This window comes from Delphinus delphis, chromosome 3, assembly GCF_949987515.2.
Source record: "Delphinus delphis chromosome 3, mDelDel1.2, whole genome shotgun sequence".
Classification (NCBI taxonomy): domain Eukaryota; kingdom Metazoa; phylum Chordata; class Mammalia; order Artiodactyla; family Delphinidae; genus Delphinus; species Delphinus delphis.
The window spans coordinates 131407812-131425411 of NC_082685.1; the positions used below are offsets into that span (position 1 = coordinate 131407812).

A 17600-nucleotide genomic window follows, 5' to 3' on the forward strand; every position below is an offset into this window, starting at 1 on the left:
CTTTACTCTGGCCACATCTGGACTTCCTGAACTAGTTGTAAATAACCAGCTGAAGCCAAAACAAAGCAGCTAGAAATATATCATTTTAAGATAGACATGAAATACAACTCAAAAAGCATGGAAACTTATAGATTACCCATGTTGACATTTACTAGTTTTTAAAGAGGTCTCACTGCAGGCAATAGGTGGGCTTTTGTGAAAATCACAGATGTCAATATAACTAAGTATAATTTTAAAAAAACAGAAAATAGGATTTCTAAGACTCCCTTCAGCCCCATTCCTTCTCTTTCCCTCTAATCCTTCTCCTTTTCTTAACCTGCCTCTTTCTATTCCTGGTATCACTACTTTCTGTCACCCAGACGGAAAACTTCAAAGCCCGCCTCGAGCCTGGTCTACTAATAAGCCTCTGCCCGCCTGTACTCAGCCCCCAGGAGCAGCTTCTTGGGGACCAGGCTGCACTCACTGAGGGATGCCTGCAAGAGCTCACAGTTAGGTTTCTGTGGCTCACTTCCTGTCTGCCAAGTGGGGATAAAGAGAGAATATACCTCAAAATCTCCCATGAGGTTTAAATGGATATAATGCATAGAAAATGTGAAGCATCGTGCCTGGCACACAGGAAGCCCCCAAAGTATGTTCCCTACTTCTATCACAATTCCGATGTCACTCTTCAGTTTCAAACCTTTAGTGGCTGTTGACTGCCTACAGGATAAAACTCAATTTTCTAGCAGATGTACTACTTACTGTAGCATAAAGAGTACTGACCAAGGTCAAGGCAAAAAGTGAACTCAAATGCTGGCTCCTTATTAGCTGTGTGATCCTGGAACTCACTTTACGTCCCTGAGCCTCAGCTCCCACAGGTACCCAGCGGGGGAGTTAACAGCTGTGCTGGGTTCAATAGTATCTACCCCCCCACCCCGCTCCAACAAAATTCACATCCACTTGGAAACTGTGACTGTGATCTTATTTGGATCTATTAGTTTAGGTAAGGTTGTACTCCGTTAGGATGGTCCCTAAATCCAACGTGATTAGTTAGCATCCTTAAAAGAAAAGGAGACAAAGGGACACACAGGGAGAACGCCAGGTGAAGACGGAGAGAGACCGGAGCCAAGAACAGCAAGGAGTGCCGGCAACCACCAGAAGCTGGAGGGAGCCTCCCCTAGAGCCTTTGGAGGCAGTGTGGCCCTGCCGACACCTTCATTTTGGACTTCTAGACTCCAGAACTGTGTGTGAGAGAATAAATTTCTACTTTTTTTAAGCCACCCGGTTTGTGGTAACTTGTTTCAGCAGTCCTGGCAAACAAATACAACAGCTAATAGTTAATGCTTAAAGACATTTGCCATAGAAATGGCAAATGGTCCACCCAAAGAAACGGAGGCTGAGAGGAGCTGCTGGTGGGAACTCAGCCCCACGCAGCTGTGCGTCCAGGCGCACTACCACCCTGCTGCTATACCCACTCCTGAACAGAATGAGACACAATGGATGTGACTGCCCGCAATACCGCTGCTCACAAAGCAAACAGGCCAAACTGGCGGCCACAGCTACACATACACCAGCTACCTAACCTGCTGGACCTCCAAGTCAAGGGTCAGCAAACATTTTCTTTAAGGGTCAGATAGTAAATATTTGATGCTTTGCAAGACGAGGCAAAATCGAGGCCTATATAACCATTAAAAATGGAACCTTTAAAAAATGTAAAAAGCATCCTTCGCTCAAGTGCTATAAACAGACAGGCACCTGGGTGGGCTGGACCCGCAGGCTGTAGTCTGCAGACCCCTGCTCCATCTCCAAGCATCTCCACTGATGGCTCCACAGGCCCTAGTGTGCAGGTCATTTTACACTCCTTCCTGTCCCTTGCCCTACTCCTGTTGGCACACAGCCCCTTGTGTCTCCTCCTCCCCACTCCCACAGACACTGCCTCAGTTTAGGACTGCAACGTGTCTTGCCTGAATCACTGCAAGAACTCCCCATCTTGCCCCACCCTGAGCCACCCTTCACACCTGTCTCCAGGACCTGCGCATCTAAAGTGCCGGCCCGACCACATCAATACCCTTGTCTGATCTTCCATGATGCTCCCCCCATCAACTCCAGCAGCACATCAAAATCACGTGAGGACCTTTCTTAAGAACATCAATGTCTAGGCCACACATTCCTGACATTCAGATTCAACAGATCCAGGGTGGGGCCCATGTACAGCTAGCTGCAACCACCCAAGGCTGACTGTGCGAGGCACCCAGAATTTAATCCCTGATTTTTGTACATATGGTTCCCTCTGCCCAGAATGCCCTTCCCTGCTCTGCCTACCAGGCAAACTTCCAACTGCTTTTCAAAACTCTTCTTAGACTGAGACTGGGAGAAGCCACCCCTGAACTCTCCCGTTCACTCTGCATAGTTAACCACGCCTGCCTCCTCTGTCCTACTTCACACCATGGCACGTGCCCACAACTGCATGAGTCACGCTGTACAGTGACAGCTAACTCACCCTGTCAGCCTCCCTCACTGACCTGAGCCCTGCGCTTGCAGCGTATCAGCTTTCATATGCTTATCAAAGCTAGCCTAAAGCATTCTCAAGATCAACCATGCACCTTCCATCAATGTTCCTCCAAAAGTCAAAATACAATTATCTTTCAAAGGGAAAACCAGTGCTACCACCCAAACCTCTAACACAAATAACAGCAACTCTCCATCCTCCTGACTCCCACGCACTCTTATTATACAGGCACTAAGTTAGATCTACCTCCTATTTCAATTTTCTGCACACACATCCTCCCTCCCTCATGGAACTGCATCTTCCCTGAGGGCAAGGACCTCCTGCTTAAGACGCTCAGTGCTGTGTGTATCCAAGACACTCAACAAGGTGAATGCACTCACTCTGGATCATATGCTTCGAATGAAGCAAAAGGGACCTTCAGTATTATCATGAAGGCTTACCGAAGAGGAAAGAAGTGTATGATATACAAGTTTAAACACCAGGAATCAATATAAAGTGAAACCCAAGGTACATAATATTAATTTTTCTGGCACATAAAGCATTTTCAAACTTCCTCCCCACCGTCTCAATGAATTATGGAAAGTCATTTCGTAGATACTTAAGTCTAAGACGTTTAAATCGCTCACATGTTAATGACTTCATCCATAAACCATAACCAGATCCTATCTTTATTTCCTGTACACTTTTAAACCCTGTTATCCATCATCATATAAATTGAAAAACAAAAACATTCTATGAATCACAGAAGAAATCTATTTTAAAATCAACCAGAAAATACTTACGGGAGTGACTACTTCATTAATTCAACAAGCATTCATTAAGTACTTACTACGCATGCACAAAACGGTGGAACTTCATACTAGAGGAACGTAAAAACTCTGATCCCCACACACTAACCAAGCAATGTATAGTCTCTGGCACACCAGTCAGCGTTCCATCAGCGATGGTGACTTGGAAAAGGGCTGGGATACTCCAAGAAAGAGAACTCGACCTGAGGCTTGACTGTGCACGTGTTGGGTGGGGGAGATGTGGAACAGAACACAGGAGCCTGTCAGTCTCCAAGCATTACACTCACGTCCTGACGGCCCATCCCCACCTCTGTGCCACTCACAGCCTTCCTCATCTCAGCTGACGGAAACTCCATTCTCAGTGTTGGTGAAGCCAAAAACCATTCACCCTTGATGACTCCTCTTCCTCTCAGGTGCCACATCTGATCCCTTAGGAAAACCTGCAGATTCTACCTCCAAAACATACCTGCAGTGGGACCCCTCCTCACTGTCTCATCATCTCTCACCTGGATTATTAGATTATTGGCTCCCTGCTCCTGCCTTTGGCCCCCTCCCACCTCCCCATCCTATTCTCAACACACCAACTGGACTAGGTCTCTTCCAAGGCCTATTGGTACATCATTCCTTCGCTCAAGACCTGCAATGGCTCCCTTCTCACTTGAGCTTTTACTCCAGATCCTGACAATGACCTCTAAAGCCCTGTAAGCCGAACCTTCCGGGACCTCATCTCCTACTCAGACCCTCTTAGCTCCAAGCACCTGGCCTCCTCCTGCCTGGCCAGCACACACCCATGCCAACGCCTTTGCTCTAGCTGTTATCTTCTGCCTGAGAAGCTCTGCCCCATACCTGCTTGGCTAATGCCCTCATCTCCTGCAGGCCTCGGCTGAAATCTCTCCTTCTCAGGGAGGCCTCAACGATCACCCTTTTCATTCTGCCCCATCCCCACTTGAACCGTTCCACTTTAATTTTTCCCCCTAACACATATCATCCTTTGACGTACATTATAATTACATTGTAATTACGTACTGTGTGTTTCCCCTTGTGGCTCCACCCTGCTAGAATGTAAACGCCACAAGGGCAGTGACCTTTGTTTTGACTACTGATGCAACCCTAGCATCTTTATAGTGCCTGACCTATGATGGGCACTTCAATATCTGTTAAGTAAAATCAGGTTTATCTTTCAGAGGATCCCATGAATAAATCGAATGATGTTAAGCTCCCCTCCGTAACCACTGTCTCCGACCCGCTAAATAACACATAAAATTTCTTTATCAGAAGAGAAAAGTCACATCACAGTAAGAGATGTAAAGTTCTAAGAAAAGGAGCAGAAATGACGTGGACTAAAACTCGTCCACACTGAAGTTTAACCAAGCTACAAATCCAAGACCAACAATGCAAGACTGGTTCTACTTCCGGAGAGGAGACAGCACTTAGAACTCAAAGTGAAGTACAGTCTGTAGGAGGGAAAAAGCCCGTCACACCTTCTCTCTCTCGTGGCCCTATTAATTACAACCTCACTGGGGTCGGAGGGAAGCTGCTCCGGCACCCAGCTCGCCTCGGCTTCGGAACACCTGGGAGCTCTCGCCCGCAGGCAAGAGGCCAGGTAGTCATCACTTTCACGTCCACAGCACCTGGCAGGGCAAGCCCTGCATGCACGTTTGCTGATCCAAACTAAACACGCATGACTCTTCTTTCACGTCAACTGATAAAGGATTTTCACACTCCTAGATTGCACAGTCTCGTAAGCAAATAGAACGCTACTGAAACTAGCCTGAAACAATGTCGAAATGTTCATCATATACTTAGGAGTATTTTATTTTCAATGCAGGAACGATGCTATTAAAGTCAACCAACAGAACGATACCTAGGAAATCGTGAACCTCACATATACAGATGAGGGAACTGAAGCTCAGAAATGCCAGTGCTTGGTGCAGGCCACAAGTAATTTGGAGGAGGAGAGGGACTGGCGACAGCAAACTGGTGACCCCACTAACACTGACGTTTATTCCTCTGTTACCATTTCTTCTGGTGTGCAATACAGAACAGCTGAGTTAAAATACAACGCTCAACTGCTATACCGATGCTCCCTTGGCGTTTCATCCTTTTGCCTGCAATTCTGGTGGTAAAAGGCCACCAGGAGGGATGATAAGATCCCTGGAACTGCCTTTTAAGGGACAGTACCTCCCATTTTAAAGGTACCATTTTACTTTGCAAAAATAAAGCATTTAAGTGAGCAGTTACTAAGAACCATAACATTTGATCCTCATGATAACCTTATGAGGAAGTGTTCCCACTTTGTCAATTCAAAACAAGGCTTACAGAGGTTAGAACAGCTTGCCCAAAGCTCCGCTCACATCACACACTGGTCGCCCAGATGCCAGGCTGGCCCACAGTGGTGAGACTGTGCCTGTGGGGCTCTAGAGCTGACTCAGCTCCCTGTCAGAACTGGGCCAGCCCCATCTCCTCTGTGTAGCCCTGAGGGCTCTCAGCAACCTGGCACACAGCTTCTCCGCCACTAGTCAAAAAACTCCATGAGGGGACTTCCTGGTGGTCCAGTGTTTAAGACTCCATGCTTCCACTGAAGGGGACACGGGTTTGATCCCTGGTCGGGGAACTAAGCTCCCACATGCTGCTTGGCGCGGCCAAGAAATAAAATTTAAAACAAACAAACAAACAAACAAAATTCATGAGGATCAGAGTCCTGTCTGTCCCTCCTGCAGACACGAATCGAGTCTCTGTAAACGCGGGATGACAGACAGTACAGGTCTTCCGGGCACTGTCTCTCTAAACAGATCTAAGCATTATTGTGCTGTGTGTGTGTGTGTGTGTGTGTGTGTGTGTGTGTGTGTGTGTGTGTGTGTGTGTGTGTGTGTGTGTGTGTGTGTGTGTGTGTGTGTGAGATCACCATAAATTGATGGCAAATCAAATCTAACTTGATATTACACTTTGGTTTTAAAACACTTTGAGAGACAATATAGCAGATTTTTATTCAGCCTGAAAAGAGGGAATGTAGTTTAAGAAAAATGTCATGTTTGTATCGGTTGTTTGGGTTCCACACAGTCTTTGGAAATCCAAAGATGACCAGACAGGAGCCTGTGAGGAGGATACTTCTGAATAAAGAGGAAAGTCCAGCTGAGTCCAAGAGTCCTCAGAAGACCATGGGTGGGAGTGTGGGTCCCCGCCTCCTTTGGGCTCTGTGGTGACCAGCCTAACAGACTGGGCTTACCGGTGTGATTCTCATGAGGGCTTCGTGGCTCAAAAAAGAAGTCAGAGAAACCAATGACAGGGTGATGTGAGCAGTATCCCCATCTAGATCGTGACCAAGACTGTTGGTGGCCAGTCATGCTGACATTTTTTTTTTTTTTTTTTGCGGTGCGCGGGCCTCTCACTGTTGTGGCCTCTCCCGTTGCGGAGCACAGGCTCCAGACGCGCAGGCTCAGCGGCCATGGCTCACGGGCCCAGCTGCTCCGCGGCATGTGGGATCTTCCCAGACCGGGGCACGAACCCGTGTCCCCTGCATCGGCAGGCAGACTCTCAACCACTGTGCCACCAGGGAAGCCCCATGCTGACATTTTAACCAAGGAATTCAGTCATCTATAACAAAAGCCCCAAAGGTAACCTCATCTTCACTAAGAAAATATAGTTGGACCAAAGATTAAGGCCTGGAACTGAAGTGTCCTTAAAAAGTAGCTGGGAGGGCTTCCCTGGCGGCGCAGTGGTTGAGAGTCCACCTGCCGATGCAGGGGACACGGGTTCATGCCCCGGTCCGGGAAGATCCCACATGCCATGGAGTGGCTGGGCCCGTGAGCCATGGCCGCTGAGCCTGCACGTCTGGAGCCTGTGCTCCGCAACGGGAGAGGCCACAACAGTGAGAGGCCCGCGTACCGCAAAAAAAAAAAAAAAAAAAAAAAAGGAGCTGGGGATGGAAGGACAGGAGAGGAGAAATGGGTGCAGTTAAGACGGGGCTAAAGCAAAAAAGATGAATGACCTCGGTTTCTAGCCGAGGTTTCAAAATAAGGATGAGCTTGTAAACAGCCCGCCTATTAGACCTTTTCTCTGTATTCCTGGCACCACCCTCTCAGGGCTATTTTTAGCTACAGGAGAAAGGGGAGCAGAGAGGGAAGGGCTCACGGTGGCCCAGCCTCACCTCGTGTGCCCTGCCGGGACTCCGGCTATCTTTAATTAATGTCTGAGGGACATAAGACCGACCCTCCCTGTGCTGAAAGGAAGCACAATGGTGAAATTCTACCCCACAAGACTGATAGGCCCACTACTGGTGTACCATTCCTGAGGTCCCGGGGCTGTTTTCTGTTCAAAAGAAGGCTCCATCTGGAACGTTTACAGAGGGCAGTGAAGTAGACCCTGCCTGCATGTTTAATTTACAAGTACAGAAAACAGCACTGCCTTGTTTATATATCTAGTTCTGCATCCTCACTTCACACACTAAGACTACATTTTACCAACCAATCACTTTTACATGATTTTATACCTTTTCTCTGGAATACAATTTCATAAATGCCTCCCTCTGGCTATCTAGTCCAGATTCATAAACAAAGATGAAACCAACATTTCTCATCATCTAACATTACAGCCTTTCCCTTTCGCAATATTCCCCAAGAGATAAGCCTAAAGCTTTTAAACCACCACAACTCACTGCCATTCAGATTAAGCTTCATTAAATATTAGAGGTTAATTGTATCTTTGGAAACAGAACTGAATATGCTAGGAAACTGATAGTGAAATATATTCTATGTACCACCCCAAACTCAGCAAGGCCGGCATTATAAAGACATACTGCAGGCAGGGGCGATAAAGAGGGAAAGGATAAAAGGCTGCCATTTCAAGAAAAGACAATCAAGACCACAGGGTTACAAAGCTCAGTGATAAGACCTGTGTAGACTGCTTAGTCAGCGAACAATGAACTGCCCATGAACAAAGAATTTAAGGGACTCCTGTGAAGACAAAGCAAAATATGAAGAAAATTCAAACAGGTTCTGAATTCCACCTACTGTACTTCAAACTACAGCAAACCGCCTTCTTCCCACACTCAACTCCATTAACAGAAATAGGTCTGTTTATTTAAGACTTCATCAGTTGATGAAAAAAATCAGAATTCTAACCATTCCCTTTTCGCTGAAGGAAACACAAGGCTCTTTTCACTTTTGCAGAAAGTACTTATACGAAAACCATTATTAAGTTTAAGCGATGGTTTCGGTACTAAGTAGAGTCAGAAAATCCCAGTCCACCACATTTGAGAGTATCTGAGTTTTCCACCCTCTTTCTGGAGCTGGTTCCTCACCAGCCTCAGATGTCCATCCTGAGACCAGTTGCATTTTCTTAATGGGACATGAAGGCAGGCTGCAAAGCAGGTGGACATCCTCACACTGCAGAAATATTACTCACTGGTTGAGTGCCTGGGAAGTTCTGTAGAGAGGGATCTAGCAGGACCTGTTTCCCCTCCCATTTTTTATCACCTAAGTCTATATGGAGAGGAGATGCCAGGCGATGACCAAGAAAAAAGCAAACTATCTGGAAAGTATGTGAAAAGATCATCAATTTGCCAGGCAAACTTATGACAGGACTGACAGTTAAACTATGGCCAACGGTCCAGCTCGACACTCTCCAATTAGAACCTGCAGTGGGGATGGAAATATTCCTCACCTCTGTTGTCCAATATGGTAGCCGCTAGCTATAAAACACTTGAAATATAGCTAGTGTGACTAAGGAACTGAACTTTATTTTAACTAACTTAAACAGTCCCACGTGGCTTGCAGACCCAGCATGGAACAGCACAGGTTCAGGACGCTAGGAAAGCTGGCTGATGGCAGCAGTCTCCTGGATAAGAAAAGGGCTCAGAGGAGCCTACTGTTCCTGTCCTTTCCCCCAGAATTAAGGGGGGAAAAAACTAATTAACTCTCCTTCTTAACTGCTTTAGTAATTAAAAAGCACTTTCTAATCATTTTCTGACTCAACTGAATGTGGGTCTCTTAATATATGATTAGAACATGTAAAATGTAAAAGTGGTGAAACTGTTTTTCTCTTACTGTAAACAATGAAGACTTCAGACTTGAAATAACTATTTTGAATTTTTAAATTTCTCCCAAGTTGAAATATAAACTTTGGACCAAATACTTACAACAAAAGATTGTATACGCTGCTTAAAGATTTTCACTTTTTTTTTTTTTTTTTTTTGGCTCTCCTCTCAAAAGTCACAGTAAGGCCTCTGATATGATTACACTTTGAGGCCTTGGAGGAAAAAACAACTTGCAAACAAAATCCCCAAGTGCTCAGACTAAGAACGATTCATTCCAACAGCAACTGTGTACGGGGCTGTGGGGGGAGGTGTCTGAGCTGCTCTTTACAACCACGTGAACATCCAGAACATGTTCAAAAAGCTTTAGCCTGGCTAAAGCTCATCTGCATTCCTAAAAATGCCAGCACTAGCATCCTTGATAAACGCTGGCTGTAAACAAATGCTTTTAGCCTTATGTACTGCACACTATAGCTTTAAATGGCAGTACATTCTAAAGACACGTCATCTAGGGACACAGGTTCCCTGTACGTTACACACCAAGGATACCCCAGAAACAAACTACATTGAACATCAACTGGTGTTCTTTTCCGAAGTTCCTAAAGGTTATGTTTAGTGCCCTTGAATTGTTTAAACAACGTAAAAATGGTACTGGTTTTAATGAAGGGAGTTTCTCAAATCCCAGCAGGAAACAATTTTAGTTCTAGAGTTAAAAAAATAAACTATGTATATGGTTTAACAGGCTACATATAAACTCAAAATAGACCTTAGAGCAAACATCACACCTTTTCTAAGAAATAATTTCAACGGCAGAGCACCTGACAAGACTGAGTGTGTGGTCTGATGACAGTAAAACCAGTGAATGGATGGATGAAACCCTGTAGTAGCCAGTCACCCATGTGTGGCTGCAGGAGTCTGTCCTGGCTCCACCCTTTCAACTACTTACCAACAATTTGCATAAACTTACAGAAACAGTTAAAAAGGCGGCCAGCACTGATGTAACACAATGGAATTTAAATGTAAGGTCCTGCATTAAAGGCTCAAAGAGCCAGTTGCACCAGCACCATCCAAAATGTCAAGGGTTCACAGCAATTTATGCAAAAAAGCATAAGGAATGTAGATGCAGCTTCAATGCAGGTCCAAAGCGATATGGCTGCTCAAATAGCTAATTCAGCCTTACACTGCACTTACAAAATGTAAATTGCCAAGAAAGTTACTGTTCTCTACTAAAACTAGTACTGCAGATGTTTGGGGTGCATTTTATCAGAGGCAAAGCCAAGATCAACGTGTCTGAAGGACCCCCCCTTTGGTAAGTTAGAAGACTGTCACATACTTGGAAGGGGAAGGACTGCTGCAGAGGGGAAGGAAGCTGCTGTCCCCAAAGGTCTGAAGGGCTGACATGTTGGTAAGGAACAGACTTATTTTGTGTGGTTCCAGGGAACAGAAAGAGAATCAAGAGAGGCAAGTTTTAGTTCAATACCAGGAAGAATAGGTCAAAGATCAGGGCTGTTGGTAAAGGGACTGGCCCACATGGCAGGGCAGTGAGCATCTCATTACTGAAGGCGAGACCTGGTGGCCCAAGGTTTCCACCACCTCAGGAAGGTAGTTAGGTGACTCCCTCTTCCCTCTCCACACTGAACAGAAGACATTCACAGGCAAGGCTGCCTCCCTAACTCCACCCCCTCCCCATTCTCCCTCACTCGAGGCATGCTATCAGAAGTTAGTGACTAATGTTAAGACAAGAATTACTAATTTATTTATTGCAGATTGTAAAAAAACAATCTGCAAACTTCAGTGCTTTAACAATAGTTGGGGACTCTAACAGCTACTAACAAAACAAGCTCTGACAGGCAGCTAGGCAGCTAACTCACTGGGATACCAGAAACACTGCTCTCAGACACAATACTCAGAGATTCTATACGTTCTACATAGCTTCCCTGCATCATTCTCCTAAATAATGTTCTTAATTTCAGTCTGTTAATAGACTCCAAACTCAAAATGACCGAACCTAAAGAGATTAATTTTCTTAAAACTTCCTGAAATTAGAGTGGGTCTTTTACCTCATCTCACAAAGGTTGCAAGCAAGAAGCCTGTGCAGACAATTCCTAAGCTGCCCCAGCCAGTACCTCAGAGAACTGACCCTAACGTCTACCAACGCAGTGACTGAGTGGTGTGCAGGGCGAAAGCAGAACTTACCTTTATTTGCAGATATCCATTCCCCCCCCTTATTTCCACACTTCCGGAAACCCACGACTAAGTGACACTACCAGTGTCCAAATGGATGCCTAACATGGTTTGGGTCCCCTTCTAATTCTACCCTAGACACAAGATTACAGATTCCAGAAGCTCATTGCCCGACTATTCAAACTCTAAAATGACAGCATTGTCATCAAAAGTACTCTCAGAAACTCCTCTGAAGAGTACCCGCGCCCTGTCCGCAAATATTTTAAGGAGGAAGCTACCGGCCCCCAATCCGCCCTATGCTCAGGGCACCGCTTGGCTGTCCACATCCCTGCTGTATTCCCGACCTGTGGGATATTAATCTGAAACAGACGATGGTAGTTCTGTCAAAGTCACCCTTTCAGCCTGAACAACACATTCCACACCACCTGCTCTAAAGGCCAGGCTTTACCTTTCTGAACGTGGATGATGTCGGGGAAGTTGGCCAGGTGCCCCTGATACAGCGCTAACAGGTCCATGACGGGGTCCAGGTCCTGCCTGGGCTGGTCGGCGAAGAGCTCGCCGATGGCGTCGTAGGCATCTCCGGTGAAGGCGATGGCCTGGTTCAGGCCGGCCGAGAAGGCCTGCTGGTCCAGCTCAAAGGCCTGGCTGAGGCCGCGGAAGGACTGGCCCACCTTCTGATACTCCTTCTTGAAGCCCGTCACCTGCTTGCGCGCGAATTCATTGGCCGTGTGGTTGAGCTGCAGCGCGCTGTCGTCCATCTTCTTGGTGAAGCACTTGAAGCCGTCGATCTTGCTCTCCACCTCCTGCAGGTCGAGGGCGGCGGCGGGGGGTGTGCTCAGGGTCAGGAAGAAGTTGGCGCCCACCATCTCATCCTTCTCGGCCTTCCTCTTGCCCTGTTTCCAGGCCTTCTCGTCGGTGCTGCTGGGGCAGGTCAGGAAGTGCTGGAAGACGTCGCACTGCGCCAGCACCGGGTGGCTGGCCATGTGGTTCATCCACCAGATCAGGCCCTTCCTGCGCTTGGAGATGAAGTCCTCCTCGAAGCGGCCGGTGGCCTGCTTCTCGGGCAGGTGGGGCACCGAGATGACGGGGAACTTCTCGGCTAGGCGCGCATACAGCCAGTCAAAGTGCTTGTAGCGCCGGTGCACTGGCACCTGCGTGTGCGTGGGCACCAGCTTGTAGGAGATGTAGCTCTTCATGCCCTTGAACTTGGTCTGCTTGGTGGGGTCGTCGATGGTGCACTGGAAGGGGTAGGGGTTCTCCTGCCACTCGGGGCCGTAGGGCCCCAGCACCACGCACAGCTTGTCCCCGTCCTTCACGAAGCCCGACGCCTCGCCCAGCACGAAGGCCTCCCCGCCCGACTTGACGAAGGTGGAGAAGCGATTGAGGTTGCGGCTCACGGTGGCCGAGCTCTTGGCCCCCGACGGGTGGTGCTGCGGGGGCGCCGAGCCGCCGCGGGAGCCCAGCGACAAGTCGGTGCGTGTGGACAGACGGTAGCGGCCCGCAGCGCCGACGCCCCCCGACGACGAGCCGTCGAGGTCCGGGTACGCGCCGCTGCCCAGCACGCCCGGCTCGTCAGCCACCGTGGAGCTGTCGTCCCACTCGTCGTCCCAGTCATCGTCGCTGCCCTGGCTGGCCTGGTAGCCGCCGCCGTAGAGCTGCTGCGGCGACGGCTGCAGGGCACCCCCGCCATACGAGAAGCCAGCGCCCGGCGGCTGGAAGGTGCTCGGCGGCGGCGCCTGCTGCGGTTGCAGCAGCGGCTGGAAGGCGTCGGGCGGCGGCTTGAAGGAGGCGGGCGGCGCGGCGGGCAGGGGCTCGAAACCGCCGGGTGGCACGTTGGCGTAGCGAGCCGGGGCGCCCGGGCCGCCGTCGCCCGCCGGGCCGGGCTCGGGGGCTCGGATCACCTGCACGTACGAGGCCGGGAAGAGGCCGCGGTCCCCGCGGCTGTTGATCCCCTCGAGCCAGCCCTCGATGTCCTGCTCGCTGCACAGGCTCAGCACCTCGTGCTCCCGCAGCGAGATCTCGCCCGGGTTCTCCGACCTGAAGTCGTACAGCGCCCGGGCGCGCAGCGCCATGGTCCCGGCGCCCCGGAGGGCTGCCCCCGACTCCTGGCGCCCCGAGCCTGCTGCCGGCCCGAGGGGGCCGCGGTGGTGCCCGCGCCCTGGCGCGCGGAGAGAAGCCCCGAAGGCGGCGCACACTCCTGTGCCCCTGCCCGCCGGTCGCACCCTCCGCGCCCTCCGCGCCGCTCGGCTTGTAGCGCTGACTGCCGCGCTGGGCGGCCGCCGCGGCCGGTTGGGGGCGGGGCCCGCGGCCTCCCACGTCCCCAGCTACGCTAATCCACGGCCGAGAGCCGCGCACCAGGCGAGAGCAAGCGATGGCCGAGCCGCCGCGCCCGCCCCCGGGTCTGACTCCGTAGCTGCCACTGCCGCCTTGTGGCCTGTGACGCGCAGTGAGGCTCAGGGGTGAGAGCTGCGGGTGAAGGTTTCTGTTCAGAAGTAAATTGTCTGAGACTTTTTTAGGCTTTTAAGTTAAAAAACGTATCCTAGAAAGTAAGTAAATGTTTGCATTGCTGATAAGCGTTCCCACTCTGAGCGCTCATTGAATACTCCTGCAATGACTTAACCCATGCGTCTGTTAAAGGATTTTCAATGAATATTAGCGTTGCGCTAAGAAGAGAGGATGCCTGTGTCGGGGCTGTAGACGGACGGAGAAGCTCCCTTTCATCTTCTCCCCACTGGAGGCTTTTTGTCAAAAAAGGGAGAATGACAAGAGCAAAGTAAGGAAAGGCGCTGTGTTTGACCAATTAAGAGGCTAAGGGTGGTGTGGGGAAGGAGGCACTGGAGAGTTTACACTAAAAGAAGTGTGCAGAGAGAGCTAGCATTTTGCATGTGTCCCTTCCCCTCCCTAAGCCACATGAATGAGACCTTAAGCTTCCGCGCCAGGCTGCTGGGTTCAATCGGCCTCCTGTTAATACCTATCTGTAAGACCTTGAGCAAGTTACTTACTGGACTCCTAGGTTTGCTGTGGGGATTTGATAATCATGTAATCCCTATTTATAGATGAGGAAAATGCAACAGAGCTTAATATATGACTAGCATTATTCGTGGTAAGCACAGTTTAAGTGTTTGCTGCTGCTGTTGCTGTTGTTATTGTTATTTTGGAAAGCAAAACCTCTGTCCTCCTTCATAAAGATAATGGGCGTCCTAAATTACAATCTTGGGGTATATGCCCCAGGAAGGGTACCAGTGTTCACACCCCTGCTCCTAGTCTGAGATCAGTGACCATCCCTCTCCATTCATCTCTGCCTCACTATATTTATATTACTTTTAAGATAAGTAGATAAAAAATCACTTCCTGAAATATTAATCAACTCCAGTCTCCTAGAGTTGCCTTGTTTCACATCTTCTTTTCCTTCAGTGTATAATTTGCCTAAAGCTTTTTCTTCTCAGAACCCCCTCTTATTGTCTAGCCTAATTATTCTTTTGAAGACACCTCTGATTGGGTGTTAGCATTCATATGTCATTAATTTCATCCTGTCCTCTGACCTTTTTCAAGCAAATCTGGGAAACAAGCCAGAAGAGTATACAATTATTGTAAGAGCTGTGGTATTCTAAGCATTCTGTACAAAACCACCAACCCAGTATACCAGAATCACTCCCATAGTGTTTATCCCTAATGCAAAACCTTAATTCAATGCAGTAAGCAAATTCTGAATTACACCATTTGTAGCTGAAAATTCTGGGTTAGGACAATTCTCACAGTAAGTAACAGAGGTCATTGAATTTCGGCGTCAACAATTTATGTGGTCAGAAACATGAAGGCAACATTTGTGAAACATCTAGAATACAATTTATTTTACTTAGTAACTTCTGAGAAGCTAATCTAGAATATTTCAGATAAATACATTTCGTTTCATCCTTACTATTCATCTGGTAGTTACTCCTTAGGTTAAAGAGTTAAAGTAGCGGGAAACTTGCAACGTTTCAGGCTTTCAAATAGAGAGGGAGACTGAAAATCTATTTTGGGTGTGAAACTTCCAGGAGTTTGAGAGTATGGCATTTACAGACAGGTTGGACTGCTCTGTAGAGCAGTGGTTGAGGAACCGTTGGGATTCGGAGGTTGTTTGCAGCGCCAGTGCACGAGCAAATGCTCGGGGTTCATGAAGAACAGGGATGTGGTACCTGGCCCTGTGGCACCCTAATGGCAGGAAAGACCCTACCACTTAAGGGTCTTGGATATCTAGAAAATATACTCCAGTATTAGAAACTTAAAACTGTTCACTTACAGAAGTAGATACAGTAATAACATTTTAAAAAGATTTCTCTAGAAAATGGAGCATATTATTCATAATTCAATTTACAGAATCATCATTATAGCCATCAACTATTTCTATTTTATTACGCTTTTATAAAGACAAGTCATTAAGGGACACTAAATGGCTCCAAACAACTGCATTTGCACACTTCTTCCCTTGGCCTGAGAGGTGGCCAGGCCCCTGCCTCTCTTTCCATCCCTCTCTTCCACTAGAGAGAAACCACAGTGGTTTCTTTGCTATTTCTGGAACAAGCCAAGCGTGCCTTTCATTTTTTTTTCTTTTTTTTAGTAGACTTTTTTTTTTAGAGCAGTATTAGGTTCATAGCAAACTGAGGAGAAAGTACAGAGATTTTCTATATGCTCCCTCCCCGCCACACACACAGCCTCCCCATGGACACATCATTATCACCCGAAGTCCATAGCTTATGTCAGGATTCACTCAGTGTTGTACGTTCTATGGGTTTGGACAAATGTATAATGACATGTATCTACCATTATATTATCATACAGAATAGTTTCACTGCCCTGAAACTCCTCTGTCTATTAATCCCTCTCTCCTTCCCTCCTAACCCCTGGCAAACACTGATATCTTTTCTATCTCCAAAGTTTTGCCTTTTCCAGAATGTCATGTAGTTGGAAGCATACTGTGTAGCCTTTTCATATTGGCTTCTTTCATTTGGTAATATGCATTTAAGGTTCCTCCATTTCTTTTCAATGGCCTGATAGCTCACTTCTTTCTAGCGCTGAATAATATTTCATTGCCTGGGTATGTCACAGTTTATCCACTTACCTACTGAAGGACATCTTGGTTGCTTCCAAGTTTTGCCGATTATGAATAAAGCTGCTGTAAACATCCTTGTGTGGGTTTTTGTGTGGCTATAAGTTAGCCACTCCTTTGGGTGAATATCAAGGAGCACGATTACTGGATTGTATAGTAAGAGTATGTTTAGTTTTGTAAGAAAATGCCCGTGGTCTTCTGCGGTGACTGCACGACTTTGCACTCCCACCAGCAATGAATGTGAGTCTCTCTCGTTCCACGTGCTCACCATCATTTGGTGTTGTCAGTGTTCCGGATTTTGGCCATTCTAATAAGTGTGTAGTGGTATGTCACTGTTGTTTTAATTTGCATTTCCCTGATGACATACGATGTAGAGCATCTTTTCATGCGCTTATTTGCCATCTGTATATCTTCTTCAGTGAGGCGTCTATTAAGGTCTTTGGCCCATTTTTAAATTGGGTTGTTTGTTTTCTTATTTTTGATTTTTAAGAATGTTTTTGTATATTTTGGATAAGAGTCCTTTATCAAATGTGTCTTTTGCAAATATTGCTGCCAGTCTGTGGCTTGTCTTCTCATTCTCTTGACATCATCTTTCACAGAGCAGAAGTTTTTTGTTTTCTGGGTTTTTTTTTTTTTTTTGTGGTATGCGGGCCTCTCACTGTTGTGGCCTCTCCCACTGCGGAGCACAGGCTCCGGACGCGCAGGCTCAGCGGCCATGGCTCACGGGCCCAGCCGCTCTGTGGCATGTGGGATCTTCCCGGACCGGGACACGAACCCATGTCCCCTGCATTGGCAGGCGGACTCTCAACCACTGCGCCACCAGGGAAGCCCAGAGCAGACGTTTTTGATTTTAATGAAGTCCAGCTTACCAATTATTTCTTTCATGGATAGTGCCTTTGAAGTTATATCTAAAAAGTCATTGCATACCCAAGGTCATCTAGGTTTTCTCCTATGTTATCTTCTAGGAGTTTTATAGTTTTGCATTTTTACATTTAGGTCTCTGATCCATTTTGAGTTAAT

General features: G+C 47.6%; 1 protein-coding gene across 1 annotated transcript in view; it reads right to left on the minus strand.

Annotated features, from left to right (window-relative positions):
• Nucleotides 1-13737, minus strand: part of SNX18 (sorting nexin 18) — a 30646-nt gene extending 16909 nt beyond the window's left edge. Inside the window, exon 1 of the mRNA XM_060009494.1 lies at nt 11940-13737. Coding sequence (XP_059865477.1) covers nt 11940-13563 — 1624 coding nt within the window. The 5' untranslated portion in view covers nt 13564-13737. The remainder of the gene's footprint in view (nt 1-11939) is intronic.
• Nucleotides 13738-17600: the final 3863 nt, after the last annotated feature.